The sequence below is a fragment of the Mustela putorius genome, unplaced genomic scaffold, assembly GCF_011764305.1.
Source record: "Mustela putorius furo isolate JIRA1106 unplaced genomic scaffold, ASM1176430v1.1 tig00003836_pilon_pilon_pilon, whole genome shotgun sequence".
NCBI classification, from domain to species: domain Eukaryota; kingdom Metazoa; phylum Chordata; class Mammalia; order Carnivora; family Mustelidae; genus Mustela; species Mustela putorius.
Window position 1 is genome coordinate 7695858 of NW_025421989.1, and position 26208 is coordinate 7722065.

General features: G+C 41.3%; 2 protein-coding genes across 4 annotated transcripts in view; one reads left to right on the forward strand and one right to left on the reverse strand.

Moving 5' to 3' along the window:
* Positions 1 to 26208, reverse strand: part of ARHGAP6 (Rho GTPase activating protein 6) — a 481290-nt gene that overhangs the window by 104864 nt on the left and 350218 nt on the right. The gene's annotated exons all lie outside the window — the stretch shown is intronic.
* AMELX (amelogenin X-linked) lies at positions 11937 to 18148 on the forward strand. The gene is made up of 5 exons (XM_013059591.2): positions 11937 to 12282; positions 14220 to 14267; positions 15656 to 15700; positions 15971 to 16396; positions 17998 to 18148. The coding sequence occupies exons 1-5, from the start codon at positions 12166 to 12168 to the stop codon at positions 18001 to 18003; spliced, it is 642 nt and encodes a 213-aa protein (XP_012915045.1). The 5' UTR covers positions 11937 to 12165; the 3' UTR covers positions 18004 to 18148.

Consider the following 26208-nt stretch of genomic DNA (forward strand, 5'->3'; position numbering starts at 1 on the left):
TTGTTGATAAATAACTGCCTTATTGAAACCTGCCACTCGGCACTTCAAATCCCCCTTAGCCAGCCCAACTTTTTCCTTTTCCTTAGCCCTTCCACCTTCTAACGCACCATTATTTATTACATCTATTGTTCATCGTTGCTCTCCGCAGGATTGTGAGCAGGGATCTCTGTATTTTCCTCCCTGATGTAGTAGCTGAATTTAGAACATGGCTGCATGGGGAGCACAATCAATAATTTTTTAAATATGTACTGTGTGTTGTTCAGCATAGTACTAGAAGTCCTAGCAACAGCAATCAGACAACAAAGAGAAATAAAAGGTATTCAAATTGGCAAAGAAGAAGTCAAACTCTCTCTCTTAGCAGATGACATGATTCTTTATATGCAAAACCCAAAGACTCCATCTCCAAACTACTAGAACTCATACAGCAATGCAGTAATGTGGCAGGATACAAAATCAATGTACAGAAATCAGTTGCTTTCTTATACACTAACAATGAAAATACAGAAAGGGAAATTAGATAATCAATTCCATTTACTACAGCTTCAAGAACTGTAAGATACCCAACCAAAGAGCTAAAGGATCTGTACTCAAGGAACTATAGAACACTCATGAAAGAAACTGAAGAAGACACAAAAAGATGGATGATCATTCCATGCTCATGGATCGGAAGAATAAACATTCTTAAAATGTCTACACTGCCTAGAGCAATCTATACTTCCAATGCCATCCTGATCAAAATTTCACTGGCATTTTTCAAAGAGCTAGAATGAATAATCCTAAAATTTGTATGGAACCAGAAGAGACCCCAAATTGCTAAGGAAATGTTGAAAAAGAAAAACAAAACTGGGGGCATCACGTTGCCTGATTTCAAGCTTTACTACAAAGCTGTGATCACCAAGACAGCATGGTACTGGCACAAAAACAGACACATAGACCAGTGGAACAGAGTAGGGAGCCCAAATATGGACCCTCAACTCTATGGTCAAATAATCTTCGACAAAGAGGAAAAAATATTCAGTGGAAAAAAAGACAGTCTCTTCAATAAAAGGTGCAGGGAAAATTGGACAACTATGTATAGAAGAATGAAACTTGACCATTCTCTTACACCATACACAAAGATAAACTCAAAATGGATAAAAAACCTCAATGTGAAGCAAGAATCTATCAAAATCCTAGAGGAGAACATAGACAGTAACCTCTTCAACATGGGCCACAGCAACTTCTTTCAAGATATGTCTCCAAAGGCAAAAGAAACAAAAGAGAAAGTGAACTTCCCAGACTTCATCAAGATCAAAAGCTTCTGAACAGCAAAGGAAACAGTCAACAAAACAAAGAGGCAACCCACAGAATGGGGAAGATATTTGCAAATGACACCAAAGTCAAAGGGTTGATATCCAAGATCTATAAAGAACTCCTCAAACTCAACACACACAAAACAGATGATCACATCAAAAAAAATGGGCAGAAGACACGAACAGACACTTCTCCAAAGAAGACATACAAATGGCTAACAGACACATGAAAAAATGTTCATCATCATTAGCCATCAGGGAGATTCAAATCAAAACCACACTGAGATACCACCTTACACCAGTTAGAATGGCCAAAATTAACAAGACAGTGAACAAAAAGTGTTGGAGAGGATGCAGAGAAAGGGGAACCCTCTTACATTGTTGGTGGGAATGCAAGTTGGTGTGGCCACTTTGGAAAACAGTGTGGAGATTCCTCAAGAAATTAAAAATAGAGCTACCCTATGACCCTGCAATTGTACTAACGGATATTTACCTCAAAGATACAGATGTAGTGAAAAGAAGGGCCATCTGTACCCCAATGTTCATAGCAGCAATGGCCACGGTCACCAAAATGTGGAAGGAACCAAGATGCCCTTCAACAGACGAATGAATAAAGAAGATATGGTTCACATATACTATGGAGTATTATGCTTCCAACAGAAAGGATGAATACCCAACTTTTGTATCAACATGGACGGGACTGGAAGAGATTATGCTGAGTGAAATAAATCAAGCAGAGAGTGTCAATTATCATACAGTTTTGCTTACTGGTGGAGCATAAGGAATAACACAGAGGATATGGGGAGATGAAGAAGTGAGTTGGGGGAAATCGGAGAGGGAGACCAAACATGAGAGACTGTGGACTCTGAGAAACAATCTGAAGGTTTTGGAGAGGAGGGAGGTGGGGGGTTGGGTGAGCCTGGTGGTGGGTATTGTGGAGGGCACATACTGCACGGAGCACTGGGTGTGGTGCATAAACAATGACTTTTGGAACACTGAAAAAAATAAAATGAAAAAAGTTAAAAAAAAAAAAAACATGTACAGTGCCAGAACACTGGTTGCCACTCAATAAATGATAAAGTTCCACCATCACGGTCATGATTATCAATAAGTGTACCATGATGTGGCAACTCTTGTACCATTATTCTTCACTGTTGCACTGTGTTTAGCATTTCATGTTTCTTTATTTTAATTTTTCTTTAAGTAGGCTCCATGCCCAGCATGAAGCCCAAAGTGGGGCTCGAACTCATGACCCTGAGATCAAGACCTGAGCTGAAAATCAAGAGTCAGATGCTTAACTGACTGAACCACTCAGGTGCCCCTCTTTATTTTGTATAAAGACTGAATTTTCTGAGAGTAGAGACCGACATGTATGTATTTTTGATAGGTCTTTTCTTTTTTAGATTGAGATATAATTCAAACACCTTAAAATTCACCACTTTGAAGTGTACAGCAGTGTGGCTTTTGGTACAGTCACAAGGTTATGCAACTAACCACCACAACTTCCAGAACAGTTCTATCACTCCCTGCCCCCAAACCCAAACCCATTAGCAGTCACTCCCCATTCCTCTCTCCCCAGCCCCTGGCGATCACAAATCTGCTTTCTGTCTCTATGGATTTGCCCAGTCTGGGCATTTCCTAAAAATGGAATCCTATGATATACGGTCCTTTGTGTTTGGCTTCTTTCATTCAGCACGTTTTTAAGATTTATCCACATTGTGACATGTATCAGTGCTTCATTTTTTTGTATGGCTAATACCATTTCATCATATGGCTATCAGGCCACATATCCCTATGCCTTGGATATTATAGATACTCAATAAATATTTTATACTAATGATTTAAAAAGTAGGGAGATGCATGAAATGCTATTAAAAAAACCTTAGCACATGACTATGATTTTCCTAAAAGCATGAGGAGGATAAAGATGATGCACTAGGTAAGACCCCAGAATGGAGATTTTATTATTATTTTAAAGCTACATTAGCATTATACTGGGGGAAACGTTGACTACAATTAGAACAACCTTGCAGTCACTCCACAGATATCTGTGACTGACAATTACATCTGTCTAATTTCATTTCAAGTAAAAATTCCCTAAAATAAAATGTATGTGCATAGAATTAAATTAATTGCTGATCTTCTTCCTGATTCATTTCATTTTTCAAGATTGTATCAGCTTCAAATCTAGTTAATACTCCAAGCAGATATACCACTCGTGATGTGATTTTATAATAGAGGTTTGGAAATGATTCTCAACTGCTATCACCAGATCTTACATAAGTTAGGGATATGAAGAAGAGGCTGCTAGCGGGAGAGCTGCTCAGGGCTCTGTGCACCGTTGGAAGGGCCATTAGCTAAAACAATGACTGGAATGGATACCAGCAGTGACAACCCATCACTGACACTTAGGTCTCGCCGCCTATTTCCTGTCCTCTGTAGAATGAGCAGAGTGTAGGAAAACCGTATTCTGACATTTTTATATTTGTCTCCCTGTGGGCAGTTCCTTAAGAGATGAGGATGGAAAGTATGCCACCAAACTGTTGACAATCTAAGAATGTTCTGTCCAGGAATGGAAGAAACTCTGCAGAGGAAATACGTGAGAAGGATCATTTCTAACTTTTAAGGTGGTCAACTATTTCCTTTGTTTCTTTCAATTTGCTCCCTCTGCCCCTTGAGCGATGACTAACATTGCCACTCTTGATACTGGAAATCATGATTGCGAAGAGTCAAATGTGTATTGAAGGACATCTAGCTTTCCCTTGCTGGTGTCTTCCCATTTTCCAGGCATAAGGTAAGTGTACCAAAGAGTCAAGAACACTGGTGAAAGTCAGGCATGGTGCGTCAGTGGCCCAACCACAGTTCTGATGTAGGCTGTCCTGCCAAAGTCCAGTTCTCTCCACCATGGCACGTTGCTTTTGTTCAGAAAATACCAGTCTGTGCATTTGTGTGCTGAAACCCCAGGAGGTAAGTGCAGCTTACTTTGGAGTACTTTGACCGACAAGCAGAAGTAGGAATGCTTGTTTTTACATTACTGTGGTATCTCTGTTAACACAGATGTAACATTTTCACTCCCGACAGTGACCAGTTAATTATAACCCAAACAACACACGATCCATCTGCATATAATTTCCCTTATTGAAAATCACTTCACCAGATATTTAGCAAATGCTTATAGATCTTTCAAATTACAAGCTTGTATGAATTCTTTCTGTGAATGCTTATATTATTAGGATATTTTCTACTACTGATCTAAAAGGGAGCCTATTGCCTTAAAACAATCTTTTTTTTTTTTTTTTGACTTTGATTTTCTGTTCAGCTTTTCCTCCCTCCTCTGAGAATGAATATTCTATAAACCCGGGGCCTATGGGAGACATGGCACTGTCACTCACTCATCACTCTTACTGAACATGATTGAGAAATTATGCCCCGAACTTCTTGTCTCTCCCCTGCACTTGCTCCATTCATGGATTATTTAGAATAAATAAAATAAAGTCTTGGCTTCCCAGAGACTTTCAGAAATGAGTGTCTTAGCTGATGACCTTTCATATTTTGGTGACTCTCTCCTCAAATGGAGAGAAAGGGAGAGGGTGGGGGAGGGAAAAGAAGGAAGAGACGGAGGAAGAATCATTTTAGAGAAAGAGAACTTTAAGCATCGACCTTTTTTCACCAGACTATGTGTCACAGACATTTTTCTGTGTCAGCCAATACACATTAACACTCTCACTTTGAATATTGCACAGGCCACAGGTGACTTGAGCCAGCCCCCTACTGGCAGACATTTTGTTTTCCGTGTTAGTTCGTAATGGAAACAGCAGGCACTGGCTATAACTAAGTCTTCCCCCGACCGACTCAGTGTGTGTGTATCAGTTAATGCTCAATCGTGCCGAAGCAGAAAGTAAAGGACTTCAGGCTGAAAGACAGAAGTGGTCCTGTTATCATTAATATGCCCCTTCCCGGCCCACCCAAAGAACAACTGGAATGCTCCAGAAGGCCTGCCTTCACCATAGCCTCTGCTGCCTTTTGGTGTCACTATCTCCCTCCGCTCCCTCCTCACCCCTTTCTCATCCACAAACACAGACAGAGACACAGAGTGTGTTAGCTTCCTGAAGGCAAGAAGGATGATTTGCTCCAAGAGCACACCCAGCATTCTCCCCTCCAACTCAGAGTGGAGAAATCTTCTAGAGGCCTTGAGGAGCTTGAGAATTGGACCACTGTCGTCTTCACATTTATACACCAACGCTGACGACTGTGTTAGGCATATACCATGTGCTCCATAGCTGCTGAGGTCACATCACGATTTTGGCCTCTAAGGAATATGTTCAGAGCTTGTGACCAAGGGCCCTTTCCCTTTTCCGTGTAGCTGTATTATCTCCTATTGCTTCATTAATAAGTTTTTAAGAAAAAGATTTTATTTATTTAATTGACAGGGAGAGAGATCACAAGTAGGCAGAGAGGCAGGCAGAGAAAGAGGGGAAGCAGGCTCCCCACCAAGCAGAGAGCCCAATGCGGGGCTCAATCCCAGGACCCTGAGATCATGACCTGAGACAAAGGCAGAAGCTTTAACCCACTGAGCCACCCAGGCACCCCTCATTAATAAGTTTTATCTTCTCTTTTCAGGACACTGGTGGCTTGCTACTAAGCCTGTCCCCATCCTTGATCACGACTTCGAAATATCACTACATTTCCCTCTTCTTACTTGTGCGCCTTTTTTCTTTCTGTTTCCTTACTTCTGTTACTGCTTTTCTTATGCTCCCTGTCCCAAGTCTACTCACTTATTAAATGCTGTTAGCCAGTAAACAATCCCACCTTTTTTTCATAGCTTCAAACAACCAGTCCTAAAACATGGTTATTTCCAGGGTATTCTGGAATAGATACTGATGGCTTGCAATCAACGAAGTATGTGAATGTGAGTGAGAGAGGGTTTTTTGTTGTTATTCTTTTCATATTACTCCTTGGGCTGAAGTGATTCTAGAAGCCCAAGAAAATAATAATAATAATATAATAAAGCTTTATTATCTTAAGCAAACAAACTCAGTCACAAATAAGAAAAGATCAAGTGGATCTATCATAGTATATTTGTTCATAGTAAATAATAGTTTGAACTAACAGATCAGAGCCAAACATAATAAGGATGTTAGGATAATGGACTGGAAACCTTTTACAGTATCTCCCTTTGAAGGTTCTTATTAGAAGCCATTTGCCTGAAAGTCCATTGGAAGACTTGACAGTGATGCTGAGTCATCTATCATTCTGGTGAATCAAGATATCAAGATATCAAGATTTCCTTGTCTATGGAAAAGCCACATAGATCAAGGACTTTCTTTATGCATTTTCAGAGTGACACAGATAATTTCTCTACATTTTCTTTAATTAATCAACACATTCATCCAGCACCTAGAATGTGAAAGAGATTTTTCTAGATAACAAAGAGCTCCCCAAAACGTTTAAGACACAATATCTGACCTCCATGGGTTGCAAAGGGAAGTCACCACGTTGACTGGAATCACTTAGCAGCAGTGTACCTGAGTTCTCAAGAGGGTACACTCCACTCCAGCAAAAAACCAAACCAAACCAAACCAAACCAAAACAGCAGCTTAGAGATCAAGATTTTCTTGTAAATAAATTTCCACAGAAGAAACATTTAAAAGCTGACTTTGGCTCCAACTACTTAAGAATACTCACTCTTGAAATTATTCCAGAATATTGGACAATCTTGGACCTGCTTTAAAAGAAAGACTTGAGAGTTGAGCTCCCCTAGAAGATAAGAAAGGCTTCTGGAACTCCTAACACCCGACTTATCTGAAGGTCCCCTGTATGCCTCAATCACTGCTCGAACCCAGGAAGTTAAGCAAAGGGGGAAAACCTCCAAAACAAAACCAAAGCTCCTCCCAGCGGTCAAAAAGCAAGGCCCCAAGACTGAAACGTTTGAACTTTTCTCACAAGCGAGCCTCCAGCGCCAATACCGCTTAGGGCATCTCTTCGCTTGCAGTCCACACAAAATTCTAACAAGCTTGGCCATCAGATTTTCCCGGCACACTGTAAATTAGAAGCAGCCAACTAGGAGGGGAGAAGCTGTTGGCATCAGCAACATGGACACAGCAGAATGCGATGAGTTGCGAGTCAAGGAAAAGAATAACCATAAAATCCGTTGTTGTTGTTGAAAGCTTACTGTTTGAAGCCAGGCACTGCGGGAGGTGAAGACATTTAAGACATGCTTCCTCTCAGAGCTCCAGACTGCTTCGGCTCTTGACTGCCATGGCCTCCTTCCATTAAATGGATCCGATGAGGCCCACATGAGGAGACATAATGGCGGTGGGTCAGATTCCCGCCGCCCAGGATTAACCCGTGCTTTCCCTCAACTCTTACCACAGGCGGGAACCATCTGGGTTTTGATTTGTGCCAATAACAGTAGAAGGCTTCCCAGCCTGAGGCCCTTCCACACGAGCTGCATCTTTTGCAGCCTTGCTTGATCCTACAGGTCTCAGGAAGGACTTGAGAGCAGATGCTTCTGGGCAAAAAGATGTCCCAAGTGTGATTTTTTTTTTTTTAAATAACCCTTTCTTAGACGCTCTTTCTTCCCACTAAGCAAGAATGGGAACCTGTAATCCATAAGGGTGTTTATTCATTCATCGTTTTGGAGAAAAGCTTCTAGAGATGATAATCAATTCAGGATGTATTTGTCTGCTACAGTAATACGAATGGTCTCAGGTTCTTCGGTATTCAGCATCCGTATATGGAACGAAAGCCTAAGTGAACGAAGATACCTTCTCGGGTCATCTTGTTGCAGTTGTTCCAGGGATAATGCCAGAGAGAAAAATATTTTACACTTATGATCCATTTTTTTTAAAATAGCAATTCTTTTTAAAAAGAGAAGACAGTATCTGACATCAAAGAGTAAGAAAAACAAGAACAAATACTTTGGAAATGTTACAGCCTCGACAGGACAAAATAAGCGGCCGATCCAGTAATTCTGTTTTCTTTTATAAACTCAATGTATTCATAAATGAAATAATTGCCTACAGCAAAAGATTTTCAATTGAAATTTTGCCCCCCCCCAAACATTAACTTTCAAACTGCATATGTGGTACCTAAATTAGCGGAAGACATTTCAGCAGAGAGATCCATATTTTAATACCCCACGACTCAGAACACACAGTGGGAGAAAATAAACAGAAAGAACCACATCGTTACTATTGTATTTGCCTTCAAAGCCTGAACAACTGTCCACGGTGGAATGGCAATAACTCACTAGCCAGTGGGCCAGAGAAATTCATGCCGCAATGCGGGATCTTTCTGTTGATTCTTGTGGACAAATACTTGAGTCTCTCATTCTTGAAGTGGGACACAAAGTAATGAGGTAAGTTCTGTAACACACAAGACCACTAATAGTTCACCAGTGACTTTGTTAGTAGAGATGAACCATGAGTTTGCAAGAAATATATGTCCTGAATCTTTTCAGACACCATTATATGTAATTAAATAAAACAGAAAAAACGATTGAAAAAGAATATGATGTGATCTACATCGCTGTTCCTCTCCCTTCTCCTTTCCCGTGCCACTTTGCATCACACCCCCACCTCCTCCTCCTCTAAGTAAGCTGATGCCAATTCTCTTAAAATCCATTTCATAATTTCCTTCAAAGGGAAGGAATCCTTCCTGCCTCTGATATACAACTCACCACTAACATACTCAGGAATAAATGCAAACCCTGGACACAGCTGGCTTTTAGAACTATAGTCCACCTTCACTTTTACTCAGACCTTTTGTCTGTCATCATCTTCCACTTTCCTCTCTGCGATCTGTCTCTCACTCTCTGCTTGAGAGATCCACCTTTCTTCACCATGGTTATTTGTTCCCTACTAATTCATCCACAAAGATCAACTTGTAATCTTACTTATTAGCATTTTTTATACCCTTACTCCATGCCGAGTGTGGTGAAGCTGGGGTCAGGAACCACATAAGTCTAAGCTCTAGTTCTTAATAGTACTACATTGCCTTTCACAGGTATTTTCTCCTTGAATTTAATTCAGCCAATGCGAAGCGTGTATATAAAAATATATGTACCTGTATAAACTCTAAAAATACTACTTAAGCTGGGGCACCTGGGCAGCTCAGTTGGTTAAGCATCTGCCTTCAGCTCAGGTCACCATCCTGGAGTCTGGGGATCGAGTCCCGCATTGGGCTCCCTGCTCAGCGGGGAGCCTGACTCTTCCTCTCCCTCTACCCGCTGCTCCCCACTTTTGCTCTCTTTCTCTCAAATAAGTAAATAAAATCTTTTAAAATTAAAAAAATATTACTTAAGTAGTAAAAGAGATCTGGCTATACCACCACTAGTGTCTGAGTATATATAAATTCAGTATTCCCTCTACCGAACTAATATTCATAGACAGCTCAGCAGCCACCTCTCATCAAAAGTTACAGATTTGCTTTTTAACTGATGAGAAGCTAGAACAACAGGGAAAAGAATCCATATGCTTTACTAAGGTAGGAGAGTAAAAGGCATATGGATTGAGTAGCTAGATCAGAAGTCCTCTCAGTGAGGGAAGAGCTTTGGTTGCTGTCGTTTAGGCAAAGGAGAGGCTGCTGAGAACATGGGGACAACGTGCCTACCAGGGAAGTTCAGAGACTCTGAGAAAGAAAGAGAGGAATTTGGATTTGTTCATAAGAGAAAGAGGGATTGGGCCAGAAGGATGTGGGCAAAGGAGGACCATCATAGAGAGAGAGGCCGAGCTGTTCTGTGGGATGCGGGACACCCTTTCCTGCCTTGTCCTGAGACCTTCAGCCCAAGTTTTGCTACTGTGATCGTCTTGGGTTCATGGTTGCTTGCGGGGCAGATGCGTGGTAGGATGAGGCCACAGAGAAAGGGCCTTTGTCTCCTCTTTCAGGGGACACTGGATTGCTGTTAAAGGAATGGCCACCGGGAACAGAGAAGATACTTTCAATGAAAGTAGAAAACAGAGGTGGTGATCCCGAACTTAGAACCCCCCAGAGAAATACTGGGGAGAACCCTGGGGGTTTACCAGAATGGGAGTTTGAATCAACATCTCCTGATCTGAAAGAGCTGGGGAACCGTAGGGGACATGTGGATTACACTACAGAAATTCAACAATCTAGCTTTTTTGGGTAAAGAACAATGTTGTGTTTGCTGGAGCCGGGGACCAGACACGACACAGCTACTTCTTAAAAGTAACTTTGAATGTATCAGCATGTGCAGCCAACTTATTTGCTGACTTAAAAGTGGACTTAAAAACAGTCCGATGAAATTTTTTTGCCTGTTAAACCTATTATTGCCCATAATGAAAGACTGTATCTGCACTAATGACAACATGCAGCCTTCTGTTTGATCATAGTTTGTAAAACTTCATGATACAGGGGTTTTTAGTTAGACTCAACACATTTTCCTTCAGAAATCTGATTGGCTGCCCTAGATGCTGTGAATGGTATAAATTGAGCTCTTAGTTGGAAGGAAGCTACAGGATCAAGCATCCCTGAGTTTCAGACAGAAACTTCCTCTGAATACACATATTCAAAGGTATGTGGATTTTATTCCTTTGGTACTCTTTCTATTGTGCTTACTTCTTTTTCTGCATTTCATGTATAAAAGATGCAAATGTATTCTGCATTTCTAATACTTCATGCTGTCATATTTGGTTACTTCTTCAGTTGGACCATAATTCAATTAGACTGATTACTTAGATGAATTATTTTACCTTCTAATGCAGCAAAATGTTTCTCTGTATTATTTTTTTAAATTTTACTTCCAGCATCCCAAAGCACTTTTCAGGGCCAAATCTCACAGCAAAATATTTATTTTAATTACTTATCAGTTAAGATAAAAATGATCTTTTTCACAGGCTGTCATCTACTACTTTAAAATCCATTTTGTTTAATTACATCAAATAGAACCATCAACGAAATGTGGTGTTTTCTCATTAATTCAAACTTAAACACATTTGGGAGGTAGAAAACATCAGTGTGCTTTTTATGGCAAACATTATTACACAAGCTACTCACTTTCTCTGCAAAATTTAAGATGCGTCTGAGAGCTTTCATAGTCAACAATTCCTACCACAGAGCAATGTGCATATTTTAGGATGGCCTGTTTTGCTTCGTGTCCCAAGGGTCATAAAGTGTATAACTACAGTGCCGGGCCAAACAAAAAGGAAGATGTCATTGACTAAATATGGCAAGTTTCAAGGAGCTGTCATTCACAGTTCATGGGATCACCACAAAGTCTTGGCACTGCCCTCTCCCTTCCATTCGACCACACCTGTTGCTCCGTATCTAGAGCTCTACAGGTGTCTCCTGCAGGTCCTGCTGGAAGTCCTCGCCGTCGAAACACCTGGAACTCCACTTTACTCTTTCCTTACTCTATGTTGGAAGATTATTTTAATGCCTCTTCTCAGATGATTAGTCTTTGCTTTTAACAGTAGCAATGGTCAGGTGGACTGTACAAAACAAAACAAAACCAATAACACTCCCATTTTTGTGCCTTCCTGGTTCTAGAAGTATCAAATTGCCAACTGCGTATCAAATAGCCAACCTGAAGATCTGTGCAGCTTTTAGAGCTCACTCTGTTCTTGGGCTCATTAATTATAAGCTACAGCTAGTTTCTAGGACTCCCCAGGCTGCAGACGTGTAGGAAAATAGCACAGCAGATCACGTACTGATGGCTTCACATGGCTACAGTTTGTTCTGCTCTCTGATGAAATGAGAAGCATCCTCACCACTATCGGGATTCCAAAAGCAATGGAATGAGCTCCGCACTAGGAATCACATGTGAATGAAGTCACCTCACAAAATGTGCCCCGATCCTTTTTTACTGGCAATGGACTAATATGGGCTATGTGGGTTTTAGGGAGCATTAATTATGTCCATATTTGCAAAAACATTTTTTGAAAAGTGTCAACTTCTATTTCAGGGCCATCAAGACATGGGGACCTGGATTTTGTTTGCCTGCCTCTTGGGAGCAGCCTTTGCTATGCCTGTGAGTAAAACACCCCTGCAGATGTCAATATCCAATTTCACAAGCTTGGAAATAAAAATCTGCCCCACAGTTGGCCAACTTGCGGGTTTAAGACAGTACGAGATCAGATGTCCTCAAATGTCTCTGCGTTTAAGAAACACTTGGAAGAGTTTGTTAGAAAAAGTCCTCTCAGAGGCCTCCACCCAAGCCTCTCTCTGATTCAGGACGGCCAGAGTCGGAGCAGTGCCCAGGACTCTGCATTTTAACAAGCATCTCAGGAGGTCTATGCAAACAAGTCACTTGTAAATATCATTGCCCATCTCTAGATGGAGGAAACTTTTGGAAGGGACCCTCGAAAGGCCTCCAGAGAAAGTGCTCAATCAGCCTTAGGCAAATACTACAGAAAAACCAGTTCTCTTTAAACCCCAATTTCTCATGAATGTCCCGCTCTCTTCCTGCCCTCTGAACCCTACTATCTTGTTATCCTTCAGAGGGTAAGGTTTCTATGTCAGGAATTTCCTTCTTGAACCATCTCCTCGTTGTCAGAGGCCTCGTCCCCTTGCGCACACCTGCTCGGCACATGGGGGCTTCCGTGCAGTCGTCCAGAATCCTAACTGTGCCCAATTTGTGCGGATAGTTTCTCCATTTGAATGTACCAAGGACCAGGAAGTCTGACCCATTCTCTTTAGACACAGATTCATAAGGTTAGAGAGCTCAGATCCCACGCAGGCAAAGCAGGACCCAGCTGCCTTTCGGTGGCACAGAGAGCAGTTGATACAACCAGAAGCCAGCAAACTTGTGTGTCTGCCTCCTCTCTTCCTCTCTTGCCCACAAGACCAAGATTCTGTGCTCTGCCTTCCTGCAATCCTGCATTGGGGCAATTTCTAGGCCCCTGAGGGGCCTCTGCATTACAAATTGAGCCCTTTTTCCACTCCTCAATTGAATAACCCTACTCCCTAAGGGCTTCTATCAAGAAGGTACAGGAAAGGCAGTTATCTGACTAGAAGAATTCACATTCAGATGAGAGCAAACAAACCCTCTTATAAAATGCGAGCATTTAAAAATCACAGAGCCTTAATCAGCTCAATGTCTGAGGAGAGGCTCCACACGGTCCCTGCTCCTCTTCCTACCCCCCCCCTCCAGGGCCAACCAGCATTGCACAATGCGGGCATCCGCCACGTGGCCTCCCTTTTGATGGCACAGACAGTCCTTGCGTAGATAATGATTCAGGCTGTTTTTTTTTTTTTAACTTAAATTTTTTTTTCTGCCATAAAAACTTTGACAGAATCATAAAAAGAATCAGAGTAAATTTCATAAATCAACTCTTCCACTTTCCATGGGACTCGTAACGTTTCCACCTGACCACACCCATCCCCACACACTCATCACGAATTCACAGGTAGTTGTCGCTTCTGTTGTTGTGCATGTGCTTTGCATGTCCGTTGTGAGGACTGTCTTCCATACTGAAGCACTTACCCACCTCCTGATCTATAAGGGAAGGTTTGTGAGCTAGTTCTCTTCCTGTTGGTATCTCCTAACTGTGTAAGAGAAACCCATCTCTCTTTCCAACATGGAGCGAGCCGCAGGAAGACATAAAATGGCAGACGGGAGAGAGCAGGGTTAGTTGACCCCACGGATGGGGGAAGGGGGTGTCTTGAAGATCACTGGAGGATAAACGTGTGCTGGTTTTTGCTTCTAGGTCTTGGGAAAGTCATTTAGTTCCTCTGGACCACTTTAAAATAAGAGGACTCCTGTCCTACACAGCATACATGCTCAAACGAAAAGTAGACCTTAAATATATTCAGCACCATATAGATTTTTTTAAAGTAGCTTCAGTCTCTCTTAATGTGAACAATTGCATATTGACTTAATCTCTTCCTCTCTCTCTCCCCCCCTCCCCCCTCCCTCTTCTCTCCCTCTCCCTCTTTCTTCTTCTCCTCCTTTCCCTTCTATAAAAGCTACCACCTCATCCTGGGCACCCTGGTTATATCAACTTCAGCTATGAGGTAATTTTTCTCTTTACTAATTTTGACCATTGTTTGAGTTAACAAAGTCCCGGGCTCTGTAAAGAATAGTGTGTTGATTCTTTATTCAAGATGTTTCTCAGTCCTGCTTTTTTTAGTTCCCATTACCAGCTTCCTGGTTTAAGCCCTGATAGGTTGCCTCAAGCCTGTACTGCCCCAGCACACTCCTACTTGGCCTCTCTGACTCAGTTTCTCCTCCTTACATGGCTATAAAGCTATTCATCGTGAGCTCCCACTCAGGGTGGGGCTGCATGGTAGTGCAGAAAGTGAACTCTGGCTGAACAGCTCTGTTCTATTTCAGCCTGGGGAAGGTGGGGGGGGGGGTCAGGTAAGACGCTATTTAAGATCCTTCCCAACTAGAAACTCTTGATTCTAAGATGTTCACGCTCTACGTGTTGCCTTTGTCGTCTTTACTGAAAGATCAGTGATCAGTGACCAAGGGGTCTGTGAGACATTCTGCAGAGCAATGGAAAGCAAGAGATTTCTGGAAATCAGGTTTGAGGCTCTTCCCAACCCCATACAAATCACACGACCATAGGCAAATAGTTTTCTCTCTCTAAAACTTTGGTTTCCTCATCTGGAGAAGGGAAATAATTATAATACCCACACTTCAAAATATGGCTTGAGGAGCAAAATAGTTAAGCAATATAACAGGTGCTTTGTCGAGTACAATTTGAGCAAGGTTAGTAATTGTTGTATTCATATCAAACACTGTACTACTACACCACGAAATCCCCAGAACTGAGGTTAACCAAGTATATACCATTTAGGGAGGACTAAACTCTTACTTCTTTCCAAGGTTCAGATGACATTCTGTGAATCTGTTTACTCATACAAGCTGAGGAAATTGTGAGTAACACTTAGAGGCAAGATTTCCTGTGAAACCTTAAAAGGTTGACATATTTGACCAGAAAACCCGAGTTTCTAGGTTGAGGGACAGATTTTCTGGCTTCTTTATTTTTTCATTGTGACAGCAAATCAAAAAAGGATATGACTAATGTTATGGCACATTTATTTGTTTTGTTTTGTTTTGCTCTTGCAAACAAGAGCAGGTGCTGTGGAGTTGACCAGAATTACTACTTTTGTGACCTTGATCAAGCCCATGAACCTCTTGAACTCCCCATGACCTTGTCTGTAATAGTGAGGGTGAGGATACTTGCCTCAGGGTATCTGAGAACCCATGAAACATGTGTGTGATGGAGGTAATGTAGCGCCCAGCACTTAGGAAGCTCCTGAGAAATGTTAACTTTATTCTTGTTCTGTAGAACTCCTGCTTTCAGGCTATCAGTATTGACAGGACTGCGACAGTGAGTCTGCATTTCATGCAACGAAATTAAAGCAAATGTCTTCTAATGTCTCTTTTTCTTAAGGTGCTTACCCCCCTGAAGTGGTACCAGAACATGATAAGGCATCCGGTATGTAGATTTTTTTTTCTTTGTTCCCTTAAAATATAAGCATGCGTTTCAATTCCCCTTTAAATGAAATAACATATCTATGCCACACACAGACACTAACGGAAAATCTAGCCTGTAAAAGGTCATATCTGTGTACACAGTCAGAAATTCTTGCACAGGAAAAAAAAATGAATAAATACTCATAGTAATAATGACAAAGAAAACATGACTATTTCTCCGGCTGGAAGTCAACGGAGCCAATGGTAAACCTGACTCTTTGTTTCTCACCAGTACCCTTCCTATGGTTACGAACCCATGGGTGGATGGCTGCACCACCAAATCATTCCCGTGCTGTCCCAGCAGAATCCCCCGAACCACGCCCTACAGCCTCATCACCACATCCCCATGATGCCAGCTCAGCAGCCCGTGGTCCCCCAGCAACCAATGATGCCAGTTCCTGGCCAACACTCCATGACTCCAACCCAACACCACCAGCCAAACCTCCCTCTGCCAGCCCAGCAGCCCTTCCAGCCCCAGCCCGTCCAGCCACAGGCTCACCAGCCCATCCAGCCCCAGCCACCCGTGCACCCCATCCAGCCCCTGCCGCCACAGCCACCTCTGCCTCCGATGTTCCCCATACAGCCCCTGCCCCCCATGCTTCCTGACCTGCCTCTGGAAGCCTGGCCAGCAACTGACAAGACCAAGCGGGAGGAAGTGGTGAGTAGCGCTTGAAGCCACTCGGTGCCTGGGAAAATGGTAAAGCAAAACTGACCCCCCCGAGTTCTAAGTTCTCAAACAATCCAGGGTCTAGAGTTTCAGGAGCTAGACAGGTTAGTGACTCTATGAGTCCAAGCATGTGTTGTAACTTCATATTATAAGTAAGTTTATCAGTGAAGCTTAGGAATTATGACCATAGTTTTTATGGTGGGTTTAAATCCTACGATTATTTTGAATTTCTCCCAGAATATGTGTTACTGAAACCCATTAATTTTAAGGAGAGCAGTGTAAGGGAATATCAGGTCTCCTTATAGTTCAAGGGTTTGACTAGGAAGAATAGGCTAGAATTGCACTGAAGATTAAAAAAAAAAGTAATTTTTGAAAGTGGAGGGGGATGTAAATATTTGAAGAGGCTATAAAAGGTAGGTGGGAAATCTCTTTGAAGACCTCTTTAATCTCTTTAAAGGAAGATTACCAGTCTAGAGAGGATTTTAATCTAACTCGGAGGAAGCTAGATGGTTTATTAGATTCATTCTCAGTACTGGGTTCTATAGATTAAACTCTCAGCAAGAAGTTTCCACAAGCACAAAATTAACTGCATTACAGAAAGTTCTTCCAAATGAGTGGGAAGAAGCCAATAAAATAAATGACTCATATTCATATCCACAAATCCATATTCTGTGTATATGAGATTATGTAATTCTACTGCATATGTAATTCCAAGTTACAAACAGTATTGAGGACTTTTCTACTGAGAAGCAGTGAGGGCGGAGATGGAAATGGCCTGGATGGGGAGCTAGAGGATACCCAGGTTCCAGTCTGGGCTTTGCCTCCGAAGAGAAAATGATACTGTCCAAGTTACTTCAAATTTATGGGTGTTTTCCCTTTTGTAAAAGAAGAAAAAGTGACTACCTTCGATAACTTCCAGCCTCTGTCCAAGTACAAATACCATAGTTTCCCAACAAAAAATTACAGTGCCTGCCATTTATGGCTTCATAATTATGAGCATATCTGTGGAGAATATGGGGCAGAATTTTAGAAATCATATCCCAAAGAATTTGGTGCCTCTCATCGATTCTTCTAGTCTAAGGTACTGTTCCCTCTACATAGAAAGTGCATTTATTCATTGCTTCATTAATGATTAAGGCCATGAACTTTATAATGTGCTCACATCCTGCCAGACTATTTCTGGAAAGGTGACTTTGGGCAGGTAGTTTGAACTCTTAAAAAAAAAAAGCCAAAAAACTCTTATGTAAAATCAGAGTACCAATACTAGTAGCTTCTTAGAGTTGTTTTACGGAAAATAAAAATCAAGTGATGAGCTCAGAGCCTGGCACGCAGGAAGTCCTCAGGGAAAGGGCAGCTATTAGTACTTTATTATTACGGAAGAGTTGGAAGTGTCCTGAAGGCAGGAACGTTCACTCTGGATACCTCCTCTCCAATAACAATGAGATAACAAAGAAGTTTGGAAAATTACAGAGTTCGACTTAAACGGCTGTACATCATTATGGCAAAACGGAAGCCATAGGTGAGATTGTAAATGATACTCACTAGGAATATCTGTAAATTATTTTAATTCTTCCTTTTGTTATTATTTTAAGGATTAAGACATCAGGAAATGAGAAGAAACACTTCAGGCGCTTTCAGAATGACACAAGAGCACGACGCGTTTTGCCCGCCATCACTTCACTTAGTAAATTCTGTAACTAAAAATCAGTACCGTTAGCAAACAATAAAATGGTTTAATAATCACTCACGTCTTTGTGTTGTTTGAAGCTTACAATTTCATGTCACTTCAGAGAAGGTATTATAAATGGCCTTTCTCGGATAAGGTAGGAACTGCTCACACACCTGCACAACTGACCATTTTGCAGGCAAGTGAGGGCTATTTTTCCTTGCGGAGAAAACGGATAGCATCTCAAAACATGAAAAAAAAAAAAACCCAGAAGTTTATGCAGTAGTTATCATAATAGATGAAGTGAAAAATTATGAACATGTATAGTTACTGAACCTAAATCAAATGAAGGGACGTTTATACGAAGAGTTCTTTAAATTGAAAAAAATAAGCCCTTGGGAAATGTTTATATTACAAAACAAGTTAAGACTTGGAACATGGGCTTTATACCTTGCACCACATTAGTAACCAAAATCCAATCTTTTGATCTCATTCTACTGAAAAGGATTTTTAACTGAAATTATGTGATATGTATAACAATGTGTTGAATTTTAAATGATTGGGGTAATCAGTTTTCCTAAGAAAACTTTTATTAAATGAAGCTTCAAACAGAGACTCACAGTGGTTTTGTACACAAGTCATTTCTTTCACTTAATAATTTTTAAGATGATAAACTGTACTGTATAGTCTTCCAAATGTTAACAGATGCATAAAATGGACTCAACACAACTTTTCTTTCCCACTCGTATTTATATTCGAATACTTTTTTCCTCCTACGCCCACACAGAATTGTAAACAGTCCTTTTAGGGTTTACATTACACAGCACCCACAGTACCTTTATGATCAAGGCTCCTTAATCATTTTCTGGCATGAATAAACATAACTTTACAGGGAGGGTCTTGATAGTTAAACAAATAACTTGATTTAAAAGAACTAGGATCCCATAAAAATGTAAGAAATCTTTTAATCAACTCGCACGAACCAATCCTGATCAATTTAGAAAATATTTATTTATCACCCCTTAGGGTAAGGCACTATTCCATGCCCTGGTGAAAGCAGTAAGTTCCCATCCTTAAGAAATCTAGAACCTACCAAAGGGATGAAACGAGCTAAGAAATACTGACAAGAGAAGGCCTAGCACCATTAACACTAGGACAGGAGTATGGTCAAGATGCCCTGGCAAATACGGCAGACTTCCTTAGCTAGCTGCACGATAGCTTTCCTCACCACTCGTTCTGTGTTGGCAGAGCTGGAATTGCTCCCAGCATCTGGCCTTCCGCAAACCCAGGACAGATGAGCCCCTCCCCTGTCCCAGGGAATGAATGTTCACTTCTCCATGCCAATTATGGCATCAATTACCATAACACCATATCCATACCAAATATGGAATCTCTTCCCTTTGCTAGTGACTGGTTGAGGGACGGGTTGAGGTGGAACCTGAACGATGAATGAGGAGGCCACAAGGAATATTTCCTAGGAGAGGAGGAGTTTCTGGGGGGCAAGATTACTTTCCAATTAAAAAATACACACACATCTGGAAAACAGTATGGAGGTTCCTCAAGAAGTTAAAAATAGAGCTACTCTAAAACTCAGCAATTGCACTGGGTATTTACTCCAAAGATACAGATGTAGTGAAAAGAAGGAGGGCCATATGCACCCCAATGTTTGTAGCAGCAATGGCCACAATAGACGAACTATGGAAAGAGCCCTTATGTCCATCAATAGATGAATGGATAAAGAAGATGTGGTACATTAAAACAGAGGAATATTACTCAGCCACCAGAAAGGATGAATATTTACCATTTACATCGACATGCATGGAACTAGAGGGTATTATGCTGAGCAAAATAAGTCAATCAGACAAAGACAATTATCATATGGTTTCACTTGTACCTGGAATATAAGAAACAATGCAGAGGATCACAGGGGAAGGGAGGGGAAACTGAATGGGAAGTCATCAGAGAGGGAGACAAACTATGAGAGACTCTTAACTACAGGAAACAACTGAGGGGACGCAGGTGGGGGGATGGGATAATTGGGGGATGGGCATTAAGGAGGGCACGTGATGTGATGAGCACTGGGTGTTGTGATATGCAACTGATGAATTATTGAACTCTACATCTGAAACTAATGATGTACTACATGCTGGCTAATTGAATTTTTAAGAAAAAGGAAAAGTACACACACACACACACTCATGCTAGGAAAGAGTGCTATTCTGTCTTTGGGTCTATTTGTTTGAGGATATGATGCCTGGAGCTATGTCTACCATATTATGACCAGGAAGGACCTAAGTCTTTGGTGGCATCATTGTGTCCCTGAATTAACCTACCCTGGAACCATCTATTCCTAGATGGATAAAACACTCTATTTCCATAACAGTACTTTTCAATTGTGGGTCATGATATCAATAGCAGGAGCCCCGGCATTTGTGTCATGTCATGTCTCTTTCAATAATTTAAAGCTTATTTGGCCAGAACTAAGAATTATGTTGTCAATGCATTTCCTGGGGGAAAAAAAGCCAGTGGATAGATAGAGATATATATCCTGGTGTATTCCAGAAAACATATGCCTCCCCACACACTGCCTTTCACAGTTGATGAAAATATTGTCATTACATTCATTTCTGCTGAGAAACATTTGGAGGGTATAAGGGCTGATGTTACTTGGGAGACGATGTGTGACACTGGAAAAAAAGCAGAAACTCTGGAGTGAGACTGGAGTTGCTTTCAATTTTTCTGATATAAGAGGACTCTCTATTTGGAAAAGTCATTGACAAAATAATTCTCCTTTTATAATGATTCAACTTATACACACACACACACACACACACACACTCAAATCACATTTTGAACTACAGGGAAAAAGTCAGGTCTTGGACTCTGAAAAGTACTCACTATAGAATGAGATGTAATGCGTAAGTTAATTTTATGAGAAACAGAAACTTGTGTATTCAATGGCCAAACATGTGTTTTAATAGAATCATTTTCATGGTAGGCTACAACGGACATTATTCTACTGCATTAAACAATGTCTATTAACCACAACACAGCACCTCTCTGATGATCCAGAATGAGGCGTAGGAACACCTGTCAGTGAAGTGTGTTGTGTTGGCATTTCAGAGATCTTGAAGCTCTTAACGCCTGTTCTAAATTGCCTTTTCACTGTAATTGTTCCTTTCGGCTCTTGGCTATCACTTCTTTTTGTTAATGTATATTTACATCTTGTAACGTGTAGCTTATTTGTAAACATATTCTCCCTAACAAAATTAAGTACATTGGCCTTGGGATTGTTACTTCAGAAGTTCCACCCTGGTTTTGAGGCTATTTTATTTCCTGACTCCCCAACTGTGGCAGATGGCTGCAACCGACAGAATTCTGACATGGATGTGGCCGTCACCACATAGAAGAATGTAGCTGATGTAAAATGAATAAACAGAGCATTTCTAATTCATTACAACTCAGGCATAGCCAGCTGCCCAACACTGTACTTGAGTAAAATATGGGATAAAATCACTAGATTCTAATGACTGAGCCTCAAAGCACAGGCTGACATAGATAGCAGGACTGGCCATAAGTGCACTAATAAACCCAAACTTTCGCCCGAAGAATTCTTAAATCAGGGAACAAACAAAAGTAGATTATTTACGAAGCTGTACTACGTCTTTGAAATTCAGCTGAAGAGACAGATGAAGTTGAGGAAACCACCTCAAGGAAACTCCCTTCTCACAAGAACCACTCTCATGTCACTAATAAATGATGAGTATTTACCATTTACATCGACATGCATGGAACTGGAGGGTATTATGCGGAGCAAAATAAGTCAGTCAGAACCACTCTCATGTCACTAATAAATCTGAAATCTACTCTGCCCCTGTTCACTCTCTGTTGGTAAGGACTTCAATATGCATCCTTTTGGGGGGGTGTGTGCGGGAATTACCTTAAGAGAGCCATCAAAATACACGAAAGGATACACGCAGAGGTGTTGGTCACAACATTAGTTATACTATGAGAAATTTCAATTTTCTTACCTCTAGCTGAAGGAGTAATGTGATAAAAAAAGTATGCTTTAGAAGAAAATTTATTAGTGGAGAAAATGTGACAAACTAAAACTTAAGACCAAAACCATCTATCATACGTACTACTACACGTGGCCTTAACATGTAACTAACTTACTTACACATAAATACACATAAATGTGCATTGGCAAAAACTCGGAACGAGATGCAACTGTTTGTACAAAGACACAATTTTTCCCACAATCAATGTAAGTTGCTTCTGTAAACTAGAATCATTAAATTATTTATTTAAAAGTTTGTTCTCCCTTTCTTCTACCTCAGTGCAGACATAGCTCTTTCCTTCAGTTCCCTGTGATGTGAGTTTTGGTTCTTGGTGGGTACCCTGCAGGTAAATTTCAAGTAGAAATGACTTCATGCGTACTTGATTTTCAGAGAAACATTTTGACCGAAGAAGGGCTAAGGGAAAGGAACTACTGGCTTTAGCAGGAACAAAAATGAACAACAAGATCAAACAACAAAAAAGAGATGAGCATTATAGGATGAAAAAAGAAGAACTAGAAACAGCACGAATAAAATAAAATAGAGAAATGACCGTCAAAGCAGCTCCCGCTAAAATTCTGAAATTCCGGTGAGAGGTCAAACACAACATCTAACCCCTAAATTCTTAAAGAGCTGGGTGCTTGCACTGACTTCTCACATGAAGTGGGTTCTCCTCTGATTGAAATAATGCCTTAAAACTCATCAATTATCTGATTTCACTTTTGGGCTTCAATTTGCTACAATGTGCTTTTTCCTCTTCTATGTTTAATGACATTAGGTCCGAATCATCAGAAAATGCTCCCAGCTCACGCGTTAGAAAGGGCAGAGGAAAATGTAACCTCACAAACTTGGGTTTTGGCCTGGATTTCCAGAACCACCTACCCTGATAGCATACAACCACATACCTTGATGGTATGCTTTGAAGACAGGGGTTCAAAGGGTTAGCCGGAAGTCATCTTCACTTTGACAGAGACAGTGACTAGTTAGCAGCATTTTCCAAATGAAAATTCAGATACGTAGGGAGATAATACGATAGAATACTTGAAATCAGAGATATATACTAACTGGTAATTACACTCTATACTTGCCCTGTTCAGTATGTATCCCCACATGGCTATTTGAATTTAAAAGAATTAAAATGAAATAAAACTGGAACTTCACTTCCTCAGTCACACGAGACACATTTTAAGTGCTAAAAGGTCATGTGGGACTAGTGGCTACCATATTGGACAGCGTGGACACAGAACATTTCCATCACTGCCAGGAGTTTTATTGGACAGTACTGCTCTATACACTATTTCCTGAGGTAGAAGAGCAAATCCTGTTAATTGAAAGATTTTAAACAAAAGATGAAACAAAACAGACTTGCTGGTTAGAGCTGAACATCTCAACTATCCATAACAAGTCATTTCCGAAGCATTCCAGGAGTCCTGATCTTGTACGGAAATTTTCGAAGAACTGTAGAAGCGCCCTTCTATGCCGCAGGTCAAATCGCACACACCAAAATGGTTTTCCCTCCAGTTCTCTTTTAAAACAGATGAATTCGGAGTTCAGCTACACTATTTTTTCTCCTCATCAGAAAAACTATTTTGCTTCCAAAGGAATAGTCATTCATTTTTCAGACCTCTACCAGCCACATCCACGCTGGAGGTTGAAGGCTGGGGCTGCCCTTGACCTAGGGCTTCCCTGGGAACAGGCCAAAGTTTAAGCTGATGGAAAGATAAAAGTAAGAAAAGAACACAAACTTTTGTCCATCCCTAAGGGTGGTTGACTGCCTGGAAACATCAAAAATATTTACATTCTTTTCTCTTTAGTGGTTCAAAGCAACAGTGTGACATAGGACAAATGGGTGCACACACACACACACACACACGCACACATGCGCACACACGTTTGTGCGTGTGTACTGCCCACTGAGTTTACCTGTAGTAAAAGGACACATGCAGAGACACAGACTATCTGGGAACCTTGTAGTGTTCCATAAAGCTTCTTTCCATTCTAATCATTTAGATATGGCTCTTGTATCAATTATCATTATGGCACACTACACCTCTTCCAAGATAAAATTCTATCAAGAAAGAAAGGTCAAGTTGCTTATCTTATTTATATGCAATGTCAAGTTGACTACCTCCTCTCTCAACTCCACTAAAATGAAAACATTGACTTTTCCCATAAACCTGAACGTTGCCTCTTAGTAGTAAACAACTGCTGAAAATACCAAGCTTGAGTTTAAGACCAAGACTTTAAAAAGAATGTAAAAGAGCTAACAACTCTATTAATTAGGGAAAAAAACAAAAGAGATCCTACTGTGAACAGCTTAATATGGGAATCACAAGAGAAAAATAGTTTCAACCAATTCCCACACTTCCAGAACATAGCGATCTCTAGTAGTGTTCCATATTGCTTTAATAAAATAGTCATCAGCCTATGTTTGTTGTGAAATTCTTATTAACTGATCTTTTTGCTTATTGTTTGGTGATTTGGCTTATAATTCCTTTTGCCCTCACTGGTCTAGAGCCTTATCAGCAGGGATCACTGGCTGACATTTAGTTATCCAAAAATACTTCCCTGCTGGGAAGAATTCATCTTGGCCTCATCTGAAACACCTGACTCTTCTAGAAGATAAATAATACTTGAGGAATAAGATCGGGCTAGGAGTGGTGGTGAGGAGTGAAGACAGGAATGATCCTTTGGGTCCCAAAACATCTGCCTTGATAAACTGCACCTGAATAATCTACAAAAAAACAAAACAAAATAAACAAGAAGATCAATAAAGCCCCCTTACAAATAACATTTCCCTATGGTCAACAAAAAATAGCCCAGGCTCTAGCATTTACTTTCTTTTTATAAATAATAAAAAGTGTTAAACAATGTTAAATATCTTCCTCAAAACCACCAAATCTTGTCTTCCTCTCCCCCAAATTTTCCATGCTTCTAGTCTGTGGAACGTATGGGCTCTGCGGTCAGTTACGTTTACGCACAAGGGCAAAGACGGCTTCTCAGCGTGCCGGCGCGCTACGCAGACTTCACAACCAGACCATCCAGCTTCACAAGCACGACCTCCACCAATCTCCTGTGCAAATCTGGACCAGTTTTTCAGTCTCCGTGTGCCTCAGTCTCCTCATCTATAAAATGTACTCTCTCTGCGTCCTTTCACATCAACGAGCCCCAGGCTCCACAAATGTTGGCCATAGTTCTTCTAGTCAGAAAGGAAGTCTTCTCCAGGCTCTCTGCCTGCCCCCACCCCCGCAGAGGGAACACTACACAGCTGGAATCGGAAATGATGTAAAATTTGGACACAACATGGAAGTTTTCTATGCTGAAGGCTCCAAACACATGTCGCTTACCAATGTGCCATCTCTGACGTGCAGCCCCTGACCACCTTCCTTACTGATGGCTACCCTACATGACCCCCCTACCCTACATGACTCCCGCCTTGTACCCGACACCCCCAGAGGCGGTTCTTTGCCACTCCTAAGGTCACCCTGAGAGCGATATGAGATGAAAGCCACCAGTAGGGTCCCATGGGCTGGCTGCACAGGACTCATTAGAGGCCAGAGCATTCGGCCTCCTCCCTCTGTCTTCTCTTGACCTTCTTTATAAGGCCCGGCTGCGATGTATAGTGACTGCCGACTCCAACCCTTCCCTTGTTGCTCTGGCTTCGGTCACAGGTCAGCTAACTCCACTTTAGGGATTTCTTACCAAACTCTTTCTCTAGGGCGGTGGTTCTCAACCAGGGCAGCTGTGCCCCCTAGAGGACATTTGGCAACGCCCGGAGGCACAATGAGGGGGTGGGAATGAGGGTTGAGCTGCTACTATTGGTGCCGAGTGGCCAGAGACCAGAGATGCTGCCAATCCTCCAACAGTGCACAGGACAGGTCCCACAACAACCAATGATCCAGCCTTGAATGTCAACACCGCTGAAGATGGGAACACTGCTCTAGAAAACGAGGCCAATATTGAACCACGCTGTGTGTTCAGAACTTAACATACAGTAACAGTGAACAAATGGAGATGTCTGTATACATTTCTTAAATGTAACTGAGAAAGCAAAACCAGGAGCTCAAATCTTAATGTTG